The following is a 14777-nucleotide window of genomic DNA, read 5'->3' as shown; positions in this document are numbered from 1 at the left end:
CACATCACATCCTATGTGGAATACCACATACACATGACATGACATCACATCCTATGTGGAATACCACATACACATGACATCACATCACATCCTATGTGGCATACCACATACACATGACGTCACATCACATCCTATGTGGAATACCACATACACATGACATCACATCACATCCTATGTGGCATACCACATACACATGACGTCACATCACATCCTATGTGGAATACCACATACACATGACATCACATCACATCCTATGTGGCATACCACATACACATGACGTCACATCACATCCTATGTGGAATACCACATACACATGACATGACATCACATCCTATGTGGAATACCACATACACATGACATGACATCACATCCTATGTGGAATACCACATACACATGACATCACATCACATCCTATGTGGCATACCACATACACATGACGTCACATCACATCCTATGTGGAATACCACATACACATGACATGACATCACATCCTATGTGGCATCACATCACATCACATCCTATGTGGCATACCACACTACCACACAAACATGACATCATATCACAACCACTATGATGTCATAATGTTGATTCTTACCAACACATGTATGAGCGTTTCTATGGAGTCTGAATCCTAATCTGCAATCACATTGATAACTGCCTGCTGTGTTGTAACAAATCTGTTGGCATGGCGACCAGCCAGACTGGTCACATTCATTTTCATCTGCAGCGAAAAAATGACCCTTTCAAGTTACACCTTGAACATGTATTTAGAGAAAAGGAAATGTTAGATGACAGTAAAATACTATGACAGTCTCAAAGCTAAATTGAAGTAGCTTTGTCTTATATGTGTAAACTTCCAAGAAATAGATTCTGGAATGTCTGAATAGCAATAATAAAGCTGTGAAATCAAACAGAGTAGAGCAATGATTATTGAAAAGTAACATGACTATTGATCACATTACCAAAGAACATATTTGAATAAATAAAATATCTTCATAATTTATTTTTTTTCCCTGAAATACACCACTGTTCTCTCTGTCAGACAGCCCTTTTTTCAGCTGTGTTCTACACTGAGTGATACTACGTACCTGAATATAGGTACCTGATACCTAAATTTGTTCTGTTGAAGAATTTTCTAGATTTGAGAGAAGACCTTTGTGAGAAGTGATAGAAGATTGATTTGGTAGTACTAACCAAGACAACTGACATGATCTGGACTCATTGAAAAGCCATCTCCACAACTACAACTGAATCCTCCCTCTGCATTGAGACACCCACCAGCACAGCCTGAATTGACGCATTCATTGATATCTGTATGTACAAAACATGAACATTAATAGTTTAACCAAAATTATCAATATTATCAATTTATCAATATGTAAAATAACAGTGCTATATTTGTGATATGGCACACCAGAACATGCACAAACTTTCAGTCAGAGAAAAATCCTTTTTTAACATTTCAAGCCAAAATTTCCATATCCTTTTATGATATAACAGGCAATAAACCACCTTAGCAATTGGTATACCAATGATTTTGATAAGTTCACTTCATATACTGGTATATGCAACTGCTATAGCTTATGCATATGTGTTGTGAACTAGCTAAAATCTTGCAGTATACCCATCTCATGATGGAGGAAATACTAAGTTGAGGGAATCAGAAGTTGAGTGACAATCACATAAAATTCATGAACATAAGAAAGACTTGAATAGTTTGATCAATGACTTACCAGAGCACCTTGACCAGCCATAAATTGGGTTTGTATATGTACCAGCAGAACAACCAAATGAAAGCATTGGTCCACTAATTTGAACTCCTGCTAAAAACAAAATAAATATTCAATAAGTCTGATCACCAAGTAAAAAGTTCAAATATGGAGCTTTTCATGGATTTTCACATAATTTGAATCATTTAAGGGATGAATTATACTAAAACTACAATACCAATGTTTGTCTTTTTTTACATGGCTTTTGCTTTGAGTTGTCAACAACATTTGAAAGAAATGTTGAAAAATTTGACAATGATAACCAGCATTGGAAACTACTGCCCGTCCTCTCGTCCGAGACGGGTAACTTTTCAGTCGGACGGGAGGAAAATTGTACTTCCACGTCCATGTGTCGGGCTCTCGATAGTAGCCCATACGGCATACCCAGTAATCTCATCGATCAGCTGCTTCTAGATGTTGTGTAAAATAAACGAAATGTAGTATACCAATACGTCCGACTTGACGCGCTTATGCTACTGAAACTGTGCAACTGTGTGACGCCGGAACGCAATGCAAGCGAGACATGCTAAACACGGGTAAACAGGAAGTCGCTCATACTAATAAATCTCACACTAAGCGAGATTTGCGCGATATCAGCCAATGCTATAAATATAAAGATATAGAGGAAAGATTAAGATATGAAGGATATAAAGGAAAATGAGGGCAACTCCACACATCGGCTCTACCAAGATTGTTTGGTATTACGATATGGTGAATAAAAGGATCATTGCATTTATTTTGTGTGGAATACATGGCGAGACACCGGTGAATCGATAGTGCTTTGACCCTAGTCATGTGATTTGGGTGCCCGGTAAACCGGTTTGTTGATTGAGTGATTCGTCTTAACGGTGTTTCGGAACCAAAAATGAGGTTCCTTCATCAGTCGCTCTCTTGTTTTGTATCCCATCCGCTTGGTTGTGTGAAGTCATCTTCGTCCTCGAGGAGGAGAAGCCAGATTCCTTATTGAGAGAGTTAGCCACTCTTGACTGACTCTATAGTGAGCGATCCGGTGTGTGGTGTCATATTATAATTAACATGACCCAGCATCGACCGGAGTTTCTGGACACTTATAAGGATTTTGTTTTAGGGCATATTTTGAGCGGTTCTAGTGCTCGTTATGTTAACAGTAAATGTTGTACTAATCTGTCAACGATTAGTTTGTTTTAGGCATTTAAATCGATTAACAGAACTTTTAGTTTTGTGTCAATTTTCCGTTAACTTTGTAATAGATTTCGGGTCGATATTGGTGCCTGCTTTCCGGTGTTTGAAAAGCATGTTGTGAAGGGCTGCTTCGAGAAATAAATCTTGTTTCTCGGTGTTTAGCCATTCCCAGGTTTCATGGTTTCATTAACAATATTTGCTGTAAACGGCCTTTGAAATCGGTTTGGTCTGAGGAGAGTATTGGTTTATTTAATTCATGCCGCCAACTTTGATTACTTATATGGCAGCTCTCTCAGTTTTTGATTTTCTTTGCCAGATGATGTTTTCTGTATTGCTCAGCAATCTTTTCAGTTTGGTTGATTGTAGTACCAATTCGATGACAGATTGCATCTTGGTTTTATACGATAAAGTGGCATAAAATGGAGACAAATAAAAAAAATTGTTTCCCCGTTGATAAAACCGCTATCATGAAACCTTTTAACTGTTTGAGCGATATGGGCAAAGTGTGTTTGAATTAACTAATTAATTAATCAGAGTGTTATCAGCATTGTTATTGTAGAAATTTTGTATTCAAGTCCGGATTAGAATTCATTTCAAACCGTTTGTTTGTAACATCACAGTTAATACTCTTGTTGAAAATAAAGTTGTTTACAGTTTGAAGTACATAATGGTTTGGTGTTTTTTGAATGAATGGATTTGTCAAAAATTCAGGACAGGCAACTTTCTGGCAGGACAGGCAAGTTTTGAAAGTTACCAGTCCTGATGTCTGGCAAATATTTTGGCCAGTTTCCAACACTGTGATAACATGACTTCAGCATAGTTTGGAAAACTTATAACATCCATCAAGCCAAAAGTTTATATCAAATCATATTTTCACACATCCTTCATGAAGGAAATCATGTCTAATTTGTTCTAAGTGTTGATGTCTCTCAAATAGCATTGATATTCCACTGTTATTACATCATAACCAACATAAACCTGTGATACAGTATAATTGTAACACAGCTTCTCATAATCAACATGAAGAAACTTTACAATCTTTCTGCATTTTTGAATGTTTTCAGAAGTGTCCAGAACGTCCACAGTCCATAGTGTCAAAGTGACACTGTGCTCACATCTGGTTACACCTGGCAATACCATGCAACCTAGTATATCATAATTAGTGATACAATCAGCCATACCAAGCAAAGGAGTCCTCTTATAATATTGTATTGCATAGAATTAATGTAGACAATATTTGGTTTCTCTAACGTCTATGGTTGCACAATGCGAGACTATTAAAGGTAACATGTAAGAATGGGCATTCTTTAGAGCTTCCACTGGTCATGATGCTGCCACACCTACATGATAATGGTATATCCTAAAACTGCCACCAAGTCAAATAAGTATTGCTGTATCATAGACAAATTGGGAAACTTCCAAGCAAAAGCCTATCAAGGAGCCTGAGGCATTACATATGTACATCTGTTTTTCAAGCCCAGGTCCAACCAAATTTTGAAGCATCAAACCAGGAATTTGTATAGAAGCCATTACTTGACCTACACAGACAAGCAATTCCATAAATATACAATATGACAATGGAAAGAAACAGAAACCTTTCAAACCAAATTTTCTAGCATCATTTTCATACAAAATTGTCATATTTACATCTACAGATGTAAGAGTTGGCGATTAGTAACCTGACATTGTTAGATTAAGCAGCAATACTGTCTATACAGATGACACTTTTTGTGAATATACTTATGTTATCCTGAATCTTGTAAATGAAATGCTGGTTGTTCACAAGATCTGTGTACCACTTCTTGTAGATTCACTAATGGTGACCTCAGTGCAACACTTTTTTTTAAAATATAGTATTTGACTGCCTTGCCAAGACAATCTGACCAATGTTTACTGAGATATTCACTAAGTTTACACTTTTGTTGCTCATTAGCATTTTATTTGATCATGTTGATTTCATTTGAACAAATACAGTTGAACATGTATCTACCACAAATACACAGGTAAAATGTGCAGCAATTCTCAATTTGTTGCATTTGGACCAGGGACTTCAAGTCAAGGATATCATATTTGGCACATTTTTCAATAAAAAAGGTAAAACTTTACTAGATCTGTACCCAAAAACTTCTTTTGAACACAACATAAATATTTCCATGATAATTTTTTGTAAAACAGTGTGTCTGCTGCTAATATTAAATGTAACAATAACAAACTTCTATCTTCTAATTCACTCATATTTACTTTAGCCAATTTTCATCAATATTTGGAACTTAAAAATCCAAAGTTGATACCTGCTACCTGTTATGTACATGTAATTTCTGAGCACAATACTTTAGACCAAAAATTGAAAAACCCGTATACCAATTTTATGCTTTTCAACAAAAATATCACATACATTATCCCTTCCAATATACCGTATGTACCAAATAACAAAGTAATAACTCTCTCAACAATAGAAATATTTCAGATTATGAAAATTAAAAGTTAATTTTTTTCTTATTCTTTTATCAACATCCACAAGATTCCATTCTGTTATAGATCACCATCTAAGTATTCCATATATTGAAGCTGGCCACATTTAATGAGGAAACTATTAAATTATAAGCTCCAATGAGGAAATTATTAACTTATAAGCTCCAAAAACTTTGTCTTGGCCTCCAAATGTGCCTTGGCCTATGGGCAGTCATAACGATATAACAAACGGCTAGTATACAGGCACCCAGGGTGAATATATTACATCAATTTGATTAGTTTCTTGTCCTCTTTCCACTTTAATATGTGATCATTTTTAAGACAATCAACCTGAAAGGTAGTTTATATGCATTGATGAATATTTTATCTTTTACAGGCACGTAGCAAACTTTTCTTAATTTATCATGAACAATATTTGACACAGACTGAAATACATAACATGCAACCAAATATTTACATTTTGCCCATACACCAGATACATGGAGAGATTTCAACATACGACCATTAACTCAGAAACCCTTCTGGGAAAAGTAAGAATTGTTTTCTTCCATGGCAAAATGGCAGGAAGTGACTATTTACAAACTTCATACTCTTCAAAATTCAAAAAATTATGGACTATATTTGTTGGAGACAAAACCAGCTAAAATCACCTTCACCTGTGCTTTCTAGTGAATTTTTTTACGGCATTTCAACTCCAAATACAGTTTACCTACTGACTAAACCACCACATTATGTATCTACATTCCTGTAGGTATAAAATCGGCAAAATTAAGAAAGTCTCTTCTCAAATTTATTAATTTTGTTCATATCAACACAATCTGAATAAGTTATGGTACTACCACTCACTGAAACCTTCATGCTAATTTTCAAACCAGAATTGGAAGTGGTTGTTGTAAAGATATTTTTTACAAACAACAACAAAGAAAAATAAAAAAATATTACGATTGTTCATCTCATTCTGACATGGTAATATATGTATGAGAACATTTGTAGGGATTTACAAACCACATTTCGAATCAATACTGTACAGAAGACTATTTCTGTATTTTTTTTCTGTCAACAATTTGAAAAACACTTTACCAAACACAAAATTGAAGATATTTCTCTGAAAATTTAAAATAAGCCACCTAGCAGCTGAAAATGCTCCTTTGTGTTATGTAGAGAATAACTTTATGTGACATGTGTTGCTGAAAGAGGAAATCTTTGATAGACCACTTCAGGTCGGCCTGATCAAAATGGCAAAAATAGCTGCAAAAATACATACAGTAATTAAAGATTTTTTCATAATTTGATAACATTTCATTAAAATCATCTGCAGGAACATGTCTACCAAATATCAAATTTGTCAGACGAGAATTTTTTGAGAAACAAATATTTTTGACCAAAAATGGCAAAAATTACAAAATTACCGATTTCAACCTAATTTCAATATATCATATTAAGATACACCCTGGGAACCAGTTTACTGTATATCAAAGCAATCAGACGAGTAATTTTCTAGAAAAACATTTTTGACCAAAAATAGTAGAAAATTGCCCTAAAATACAAAATTGCAGATTTCAACCTAATTTCAATGTATCATATAAAGATTAACCCTTGGATTCTGTATACTAAGTATAAAAGCAATTTTTAACAAAACTGAGAAAAATAGCCCCAAAATACAAAATTGCAAATTTCATCAGAATTTGAATACATCAGATTTTGATGAACATTGGGAACCTGTATACCTAATATCAAAGCTATCAGATGAGTAGTTTTGGGAAAAAAAAAATTGACAAAAAAGTCGGAAAATTGCCCCAAAATCACAAATATGAAAATTTGAATTCAATTTGTATAAACTTGACTGAGGTTATCCTGAGGAACATGTATACCAACTTTCAAAGCAATCAGATGAGTGGTTTCAGAGAAAACAATTTTTTGACTAAAAACTGAAAAAATTACCCCAAAATAGAAACAATTTCATCCAAATTTTTACACACCTAATTTAGAATACCTAAAGGAACTCGCATGCCAAGTGTTAACCCAATCTGACCGACGGTTACAGAGTTTTAGCAATTTGCAGGGTTTTCTTTTTTCCCCCTCATTTGCATATTTTTGACACTGACAAGTTCCTTTGAACAAATTCACATCTCCACCCCTAGGTCTACCTGTACACCAAATACTAAGACAGTAGGTGCTGCAGTTTAGGAGTTTTGACGTGGACGGACATACATACATACGTACATACATACATACATTCAGACATGCAAATGGATGCAAATGAACTGATTCAGCTTATACAATAACCTCACATTGGTATACCAAATGTGAGCTAACAAAAATGAATTACATATACCAAGACGCAGAACACAAATTTTTTAGAGAAGTTTTATATATAACGGTGTCAAAATATGGAATAGTTTACCAGCAGATGCCATATATTGTTCTACCCCTGCTTCATTCTTATCAAATGAAATGTAGATCTCATCTTTTGAGAAAAATCTAATTTTGAAGCCATTTTCTTGGCTTCTTGGATTTTGCTGTTTGTTTCCTGCTATCTTTTATGTATCTTTTTTTCCATTCATTTTTTTTAATTTTTCATGTATTATTTTGTTGCATCTCGACTCTGTGTGAGAAGAGCCTTTGGCTCAATAGTCTATTGAGTTGAAATAAAGTCAATAATAATAATACTGATAATAATAAAATCTTCAAAGTTCAAAGAAAGGTAAATCACAAACCTGTCAACCGTACTTGTACACTGCTTGGTCTACTCCTTGATATTGCAGTGCTAGAACATGTACGTCTGTTAGCATTTAATCCATAGCCTCTGTTACATGAACATCGAAAACCACCCAAAGTATTCTGGCAACCTTGTTGACAAAGTCCATGACTGCGATAACGACTGCACTCATCAATATCTGTCAATGATACCATCAAAGACACAGTCCTTTCATTTCATCAGAATTTATGATATGTCACATTACATATTTACCCTATTTGACAGATATAAAATCAATATTTTTATGTGAGATGCTCCTCCATTTTAGGAGATTTTTGAAGATGAAGTACATTTGAACGTGAGATTTTACTCTTGTACAGCTCAAATAATGAATTGAAAAATTGACAATACTATGACTGAAATTATTAAATAGGTTACATTGTAGCTGATAGAGTCAGTAAAGATTTAGAAAATGTCTTCACTTTGAAGGTGACTTCGCTGTTACAATGATACTTGCTGTTACAATGATACTTGCTGTTACAATGATACTTGCTGTTACAATGATACTTGCTGTTACAATGATACTTGCATTCATATGCATGTATGCGGTTAGAGACACAAATGATGGGTAATTTGTTGTAAGGGATACGTTGGCATCAAGAAGAAGTTATAAAAGTATTGGTAACTCCAGTATTTGCTCCAATGTTGACCACTTTTTAAATTGAATACAACTAAGCTCTACCAGGTCTGCTATCAACTACACAGATAAAGTGACAACAATCACACTGATGGCCTTGTATGATAATCTGAATTCACTCTGAACTATAACATCCTTAACCAACCTATGGAACAAATTTACAGCCAACCAAATCAGTACTTCCTGAAAAGACATTACATGTATTTGACCAAAATTGATAGAAAAGGCAATATTACCCATTTTGTCATCATTTGATTACCTTTGAGTGAGATATCCCCAGAGACTCTATTTCTTTAGATACTGAAGTTGACAGCATAATGCCCATCGTTTATCATTGGAACCAACATGTTTACTTGTGAAAAAGACTCTTTAGCAAATTCGTGGTATTTAAATCATTACAGCCCAAAGGAAAAACACTGGTTCTGATCATAGCCAATACTTAAAAACCAGTTATGCTGACCACTGCCATTCCTAAAAAAGCCTGTAATGCTGACCATGGACACTCTAAAAATAGCGTCAATGACACTGTAGCTCCCATCCTGGACTATTTAGTGTTTGTTCTCTGGTCAGATATTTGAACATGTGTGAAAGGGATAAAGTGCATGAAGTGAAAATACTTAAATGAAATGTACTGGAGACAGTGAAATATGTTTAATGTAATTATTCAGAATATAAAATGGAAAAAATACAGAATTAGATATATCGAATACTGTGATACAACCATTAACTCAACAAGTCATTTACAATGACATAGTCCCCACTTGTAATAGGAGTATTAGTCTTGATGGGGCAGGAAAATGTGGTCATTAAGAAGTATCACTGGAGTGTATATGTTGAGATCTATGGGCACATAGGTCTATTGAAACACATGAGGCATGTCTAAGTTATGGTTCTAAATCGGGAAAAAGATCAGACCTCTAGCAGTATTGGCCAGCCAAGAAATACATATGCGCATTATAAATGAGGTACAAGATGTGACATCTTAAGGTCTAATATCCTATCAAAATGGAGGGTATAGAACTTGTGGTTACTGAAATATGCATATATATGTATAATCAAGGCAAAGGTCATCGAGGTCACATGACATTTTGAAAAAAAAAATTATATAGCTAATTAATCCCTATGTGCCAAAAATCAGATCTCTAGCTCTATTCGCTTGCCCAGAATTCGATGTGTACATAATTAATGAGGTAAAGCGTGTGTTGTCATAAGGTCTCCCATCCTACTAAATACAAAAGACATAGCACTTGTGGTTACTTATTTATTGACATAAACATATATTTTAGGTAAAAGGTCATCGAGGTCACATGACATTTGGTCAAAAAATTTCTCTCCTATAGTTATCCCTATATACCAAAAATCAGACATCCAGCTCTATTGGCTTGCTCAGAATGAGATATGCGCATAATTATTGAGGTACAGTATGTGGCGTCATAAGGTGTCCAATCATACCAAACATGAAGGGTGTAGCACTTGTGGTTACCGAGTTATGGACAAATATGTATATTTGAGGTCAAAGGTCACTGAGGTCACGTGACATTTTGTCAAAACAATTGTATTGCTAAGTTATCCCTATATACCAAAAATCAGACCTCTAGCTCTATTGGCTCGCTCAAAATTAGATATGCGCATAATTAATGAGGTACAATATGTGGCGTCATAAGGTGTCCCATCATACCATACATGAAGGCTGTAGCACTTGTGGTTACTGAGTTATGGACAAATATGTATATTTGAGGTCAAAGGTCACTGAGGTCACGTGACATTTTGTCAAAAAATTGTATTGCTAAGTTATCCCTATATACCAAAAATCAGACCTCTAGCTCTATTGGCTCGCTCAAAATTAGATATGTGCATAATTAATGAGGTACAATATGTGGCGTCATAAGGTGTCCCATCATACCAAATATGAAGAGTGTATTACTTGTGGTTATATGTATATTTGAGGTCAAAGGTCACCGAGGTCACGTGACATTTTGTCAAAAAAATTGTATTGCTAAGTTATCCCTATATACCAAAAATCAGACCTCTAGCTCTATTGGCTCGCTCAAAATTAGATATGTGCATAATTAATGAGGTACAATATGTGGCGTCATAAGGTGTCCCATCATACCATACATGAAGGCTGTAGCACTTGTGGTTACTGAGTTATGGACAAATATGTATATTTGAGATCAAAGGTCATCAAGGTCACATGACATTTTGTCAAAATATCGGAGATATATGCGTGAACGGATGGACTCACGGATGGACGAACAGACGGACATGACCCAATCTATAAGCTCACTGGACTTCATCCGTGGGGACTAAAAATTGTGTCACTGCATCCTTTTTGCAATATGAATACGATGAGAAACTAAATTTTTATTTTTCGTGGCCTTATGGACCTATGGACGTGTAAACTAAAAATATGCAAATTTCACCACGATTTGCCTAAATTTGGGAAAGGTCACTCCTATGCACTTCCATACCAAGTTTCAAATCAATCGGACTGTGGTTTCAGAGCAGCAGCTTTTTTGACCAAAAATGGGAGAAAATTACAAAAAAATTCATGAAAAATACCAAGTCCAAGATACTGACCCAAGATGTGCACAATCATTTCATGTCAGCCCAAAGTACTTACATGCTAATTTTTCATGTAATCTGCTCAGTGGTTATTGAGTTTTTTCAATTTGACTGTTTTTACATTTTTTCACTTAATTTGCATATTTTTGGCAATGACAACTTCATTTGAACAAAATCTCATCTACAGCCCATCATCCATGTACACACCAAATATCAAGATGAAATGTACAGCGGTTTTGGAGTTTTGATGTTGACGGACAGACATACAGACATACAGACATACAGACATACAGACATACAGACTACAGACATACAGACATACAGACATACATACATACAGACATTTCCCTAGCCTATAAGAATAGCTTCCATTGCCATATATACATATGGCTATGGGAGCTAAAACCACTGGTGCTGACCATGGCTACTCCTAGAGCCACTGACATGATATAATTTGGTGCTGAATGTACTTCATATTCTATCTTCCTAGGGAAATGCATCATTTCCTGAAACCTGATTTAGAGCACTGACATAAAAACTATAACAGAGTGTTGTAACAAATAAACATACAGTAAGAGTATGCACTCACCGTTACAACTTCTGCCATCATTGGCAATCACATAGCCTGGAGGACACGAACAAGACGGTCGCATATTCTCCATTGTGCAACTTTGCTCACATCCCTGGTTGAAACAGTTCCTACTCTCACTTTGATATGGAGATTGCTGCTGCCATGGTGACCGTTGCTGGTCTTGTCCTTGTTGCATTCCTAGAATTCTGATTGGTGCTTGTGGCTGAGTAAGATAATGCGTTCGGACGCCATCGGTATTTTCATCACCATTACTAGTCTGGCTTTGATGCTGTCCAAGTAAATGCATCAGACCAGGAGACTTGGGTTGAGAAAAGTACTGACCCTCAAATATATCTCCATCACTTAATGGTAACTCTTGGCCGTATACCTGGCTCTGTTGCCATGGTGTTCCTTGTTGTTGTGATGGATACTGGCCATGCGATGTAGCGCTTGCTTGGCTTTGAGATTGGGACTGGTGGAAAGAGCCTTGATTAATTGGAAACTGTTGAGAATGCTGTTCCTGTACATGCTGCCTACTGTCTGTTCTGGCCGATGACTGTTGGTGCTGTGTTTGTTGCCTTGGGAACTGCACTTGTTGTGAATGTTGTGACCCTGAAAAATACTGAGGTTGTGTATCTGCAGAATCAACAGTGTCAGTATGTTGCCACGGTAGTTCAGGTTGCATTTGTGATCCACTTGAAGTATGAGAAGTTGAATCTCTGAAGGAACTCTGATCTGGAGAAGAGATATTAAAAAGCTGTGATTGCCAATATAATAATCTGAAGAGTTGTTAATGTTAGCTTTAAGTGCAATCTACAATACTTTAAATCCAGAATTTGAATGGACCATGGCACAAACAAAAGCATACCATGCATACAGATTAAATACATTCTCATTCATGTTTGTACAGTAAGTTTGTACCACCATCACTGGATCTCTGTAGTGTACTGAGGAAGTAGAACACGTGCACTGTGCATATCTTTTCCATTCTGGAGTAGAACCATTTATTTTGCATCATTTTGCACGTCAATTGAAGTTTTTATTCTCAGTATGTTCTGGCTTCTCATAAAGGTTCATGTACATGGGCAGTGTCAAATAAAAAAAATCATCTTCAGTTGTATTCATTTGACACAAAGGAAGCAGCCAATAGAGCTCCTGCAGTGTTATGTACAAGTTAACTATTTGTTACACATATGTGGTGATGAAGTAGGTGGAAATCTTTGATAGCTCACTGTAGGATGGCCTGACCAAAAATGGCAAAAATTGCTGCAAAAATACACAATTGAAAATTTCATTATACTTTGAAGACACCACATTAAGATCATCCTAAGGAACAAGTCTACGAAATATAAAAGCTATCAGACTAGTAGTTTTTGAGAAACAAATTTTTTGACCAAAAATGGCAAAAATTGCCCCTGAACAAGAAATTGTAGATTTCATCATAATTCCAATACATCACATTTAGGTAACTCCTAGGAACCTGTATACCAAATATCAAAGCTATCAGACAAGCAGACAAAAAAAATTGACCAAACATGGCAAAAATTGTCCCAAAATTACAAAATTGCACATTTGATCATAATTTGAATATATCTCATTTTGACCATTGCTATAAACCTGTATACCAAATATCAAAGCTATCATACAAGCCATTGTAGTGAAAAAAAAAATTTTGACAAAAAACAACAAAAATTGCAATAAATAACATGAGACTTACCAATCCAACTCCTGATGTAAGTTGGAGATGATGACACAGTTGATGAAACAACACGACATCTTGTACCTTGTGCAGTTGACTCACATTGTGTACACATATTGGGACTTGAGCACACTCCTTCTCCACAACCACCGACACAGGTTGCTGTAAAACAATAGCAATATCTCAGAAAAGGTATGGAACTGACAATAGCAAATCAACCAACACCATACTGTCCTTTCATTATACCTGTCATCAAATGATTGGTGAAGACCATTGGCAGCAAAGAAGTATTGAAGGGCACAAATGTGGCAAAAAATCAACATTATCAACATTGTCAATGTTGATAAAGACAATGACTGATTATGAACAATATACATGTACATTGGTGTGAATTGTGGATGTTACCAGCAAGCAGGACGTGTCATCAGATGCTGTAGAAATCAAAGTAAAACTTAAGTTGCCCATGCGGAAATAGTTGAAAAAATGCAAGATCAATTTAATAGACTTTGTCACCACAAAAATTTTCAAAAAAAATAGGATTTGCGTTCCTATGATATAAAAACAAGCATGGGATCTCTGAAGTTACACAGGCTTTAATATATAAATAATGACAGACAAAAATATTTCTATTGATAATGATTACATGAGTATTAGTAACTCTTTTACTGGAGTAAATGAAGCAAGACAATTAGTTAAAATGAACAGACAGTATGCATTTTTCAAGTTACACTATACAATTACATAGAAAGAACAAACTCAGGAATTTACACAACAACTACAATAAAATAAGAGAAATGTAAACTTTTGAAGTGCAACTTTGGAATTAATTGTGTTGTGACATGAATGATTCTAGATGGTTTTTTTGTTGGACTGTTATGCATTGAAAATTGTGTAGGAACAATGACATGATCAGGTCAAAATAAGTGATCTGAATTTAGTATGCAAAATGTGATTAGTATGGTATTTTAATGGTTTCTTTGAAATTTATACTGAAATATCTAAACAATAATTAAAAATAATTATACACACTTTTAATAGATACAATTAATCAATTATCTAGAGGTTTTATGTTTTCTATTGACTCGGCATCTTTTTCATAAGTTTTAATATATTTAATAGGTGGCATCTTTGTTATTGGATCAATC

The 14777-nt window shown here is 35.1% G+C and overlaps 1 protein-coding gene across 26 annotated transcripts in view; it reads right to left on the bottom strand.

The window, feature by feature from the left end:
* The window catches only part of LOC139126300 (kielin/chordin-like protein), a 141197-nt gene that overhangs the window by 116512 nt on the left and 9908 nt on the right, over positions 1 to 14777 (bottom strand). For 25 of the 26 annotated variants that reach the window (XM_070692345.1, XM_070692348.1, XM_070692347.1 and 22 more), the window contains exons 3-8: positions 13651 to 13794; positions 11952 to 12668; positions 8120 to 8299; positions 1734 to 1823; positions 1195 to 1311; positions 596 to 721 (exon numbers count right to left, since the gene is read on the bottom strand). In XM_070692345.1, the coding sequence (XP_070548446.1) occupies positions 596 to 721; positions 1195 to 1311; positions 1734 to 1823; positions 8120 to 8299; positions 11952 to 12668; positions 13651 to 13794 (1374 nt within the window). The remainder of the gene's footprint in view (positions 1 to 595; positions 722 to 1194; positions 1312 to 1733; positions 1824 to 8119; positions 8300 to 11951; positions 12669 to 13650; positions 13795 to 14777) is intronic. The other variant, XM_070692346.1, reaches the window with a different exon arrangement.

The sequence above is a fragment of the Ptychodera flava genome (assembly GCF_041260155.1).
Source record: "Ptychodera flava strain L36383 chromosome 3 unlocalized genomic scaffold, AS_Pfla_20210202 Scaffold_27__1_contigs__length_13241970_pilon, whole genome shotgun sequence".
Lineage (NCBI taxonomy): Eukaryota > Metazoa > Hemichordata > Enteropneusta > Ptychoderidae > Ptychodera > Ptychodera flava.
Note: the sequence above shows the minus strand (reverse complement) of the source record. Positions and strands in the feature narration are given on the sequence as shown.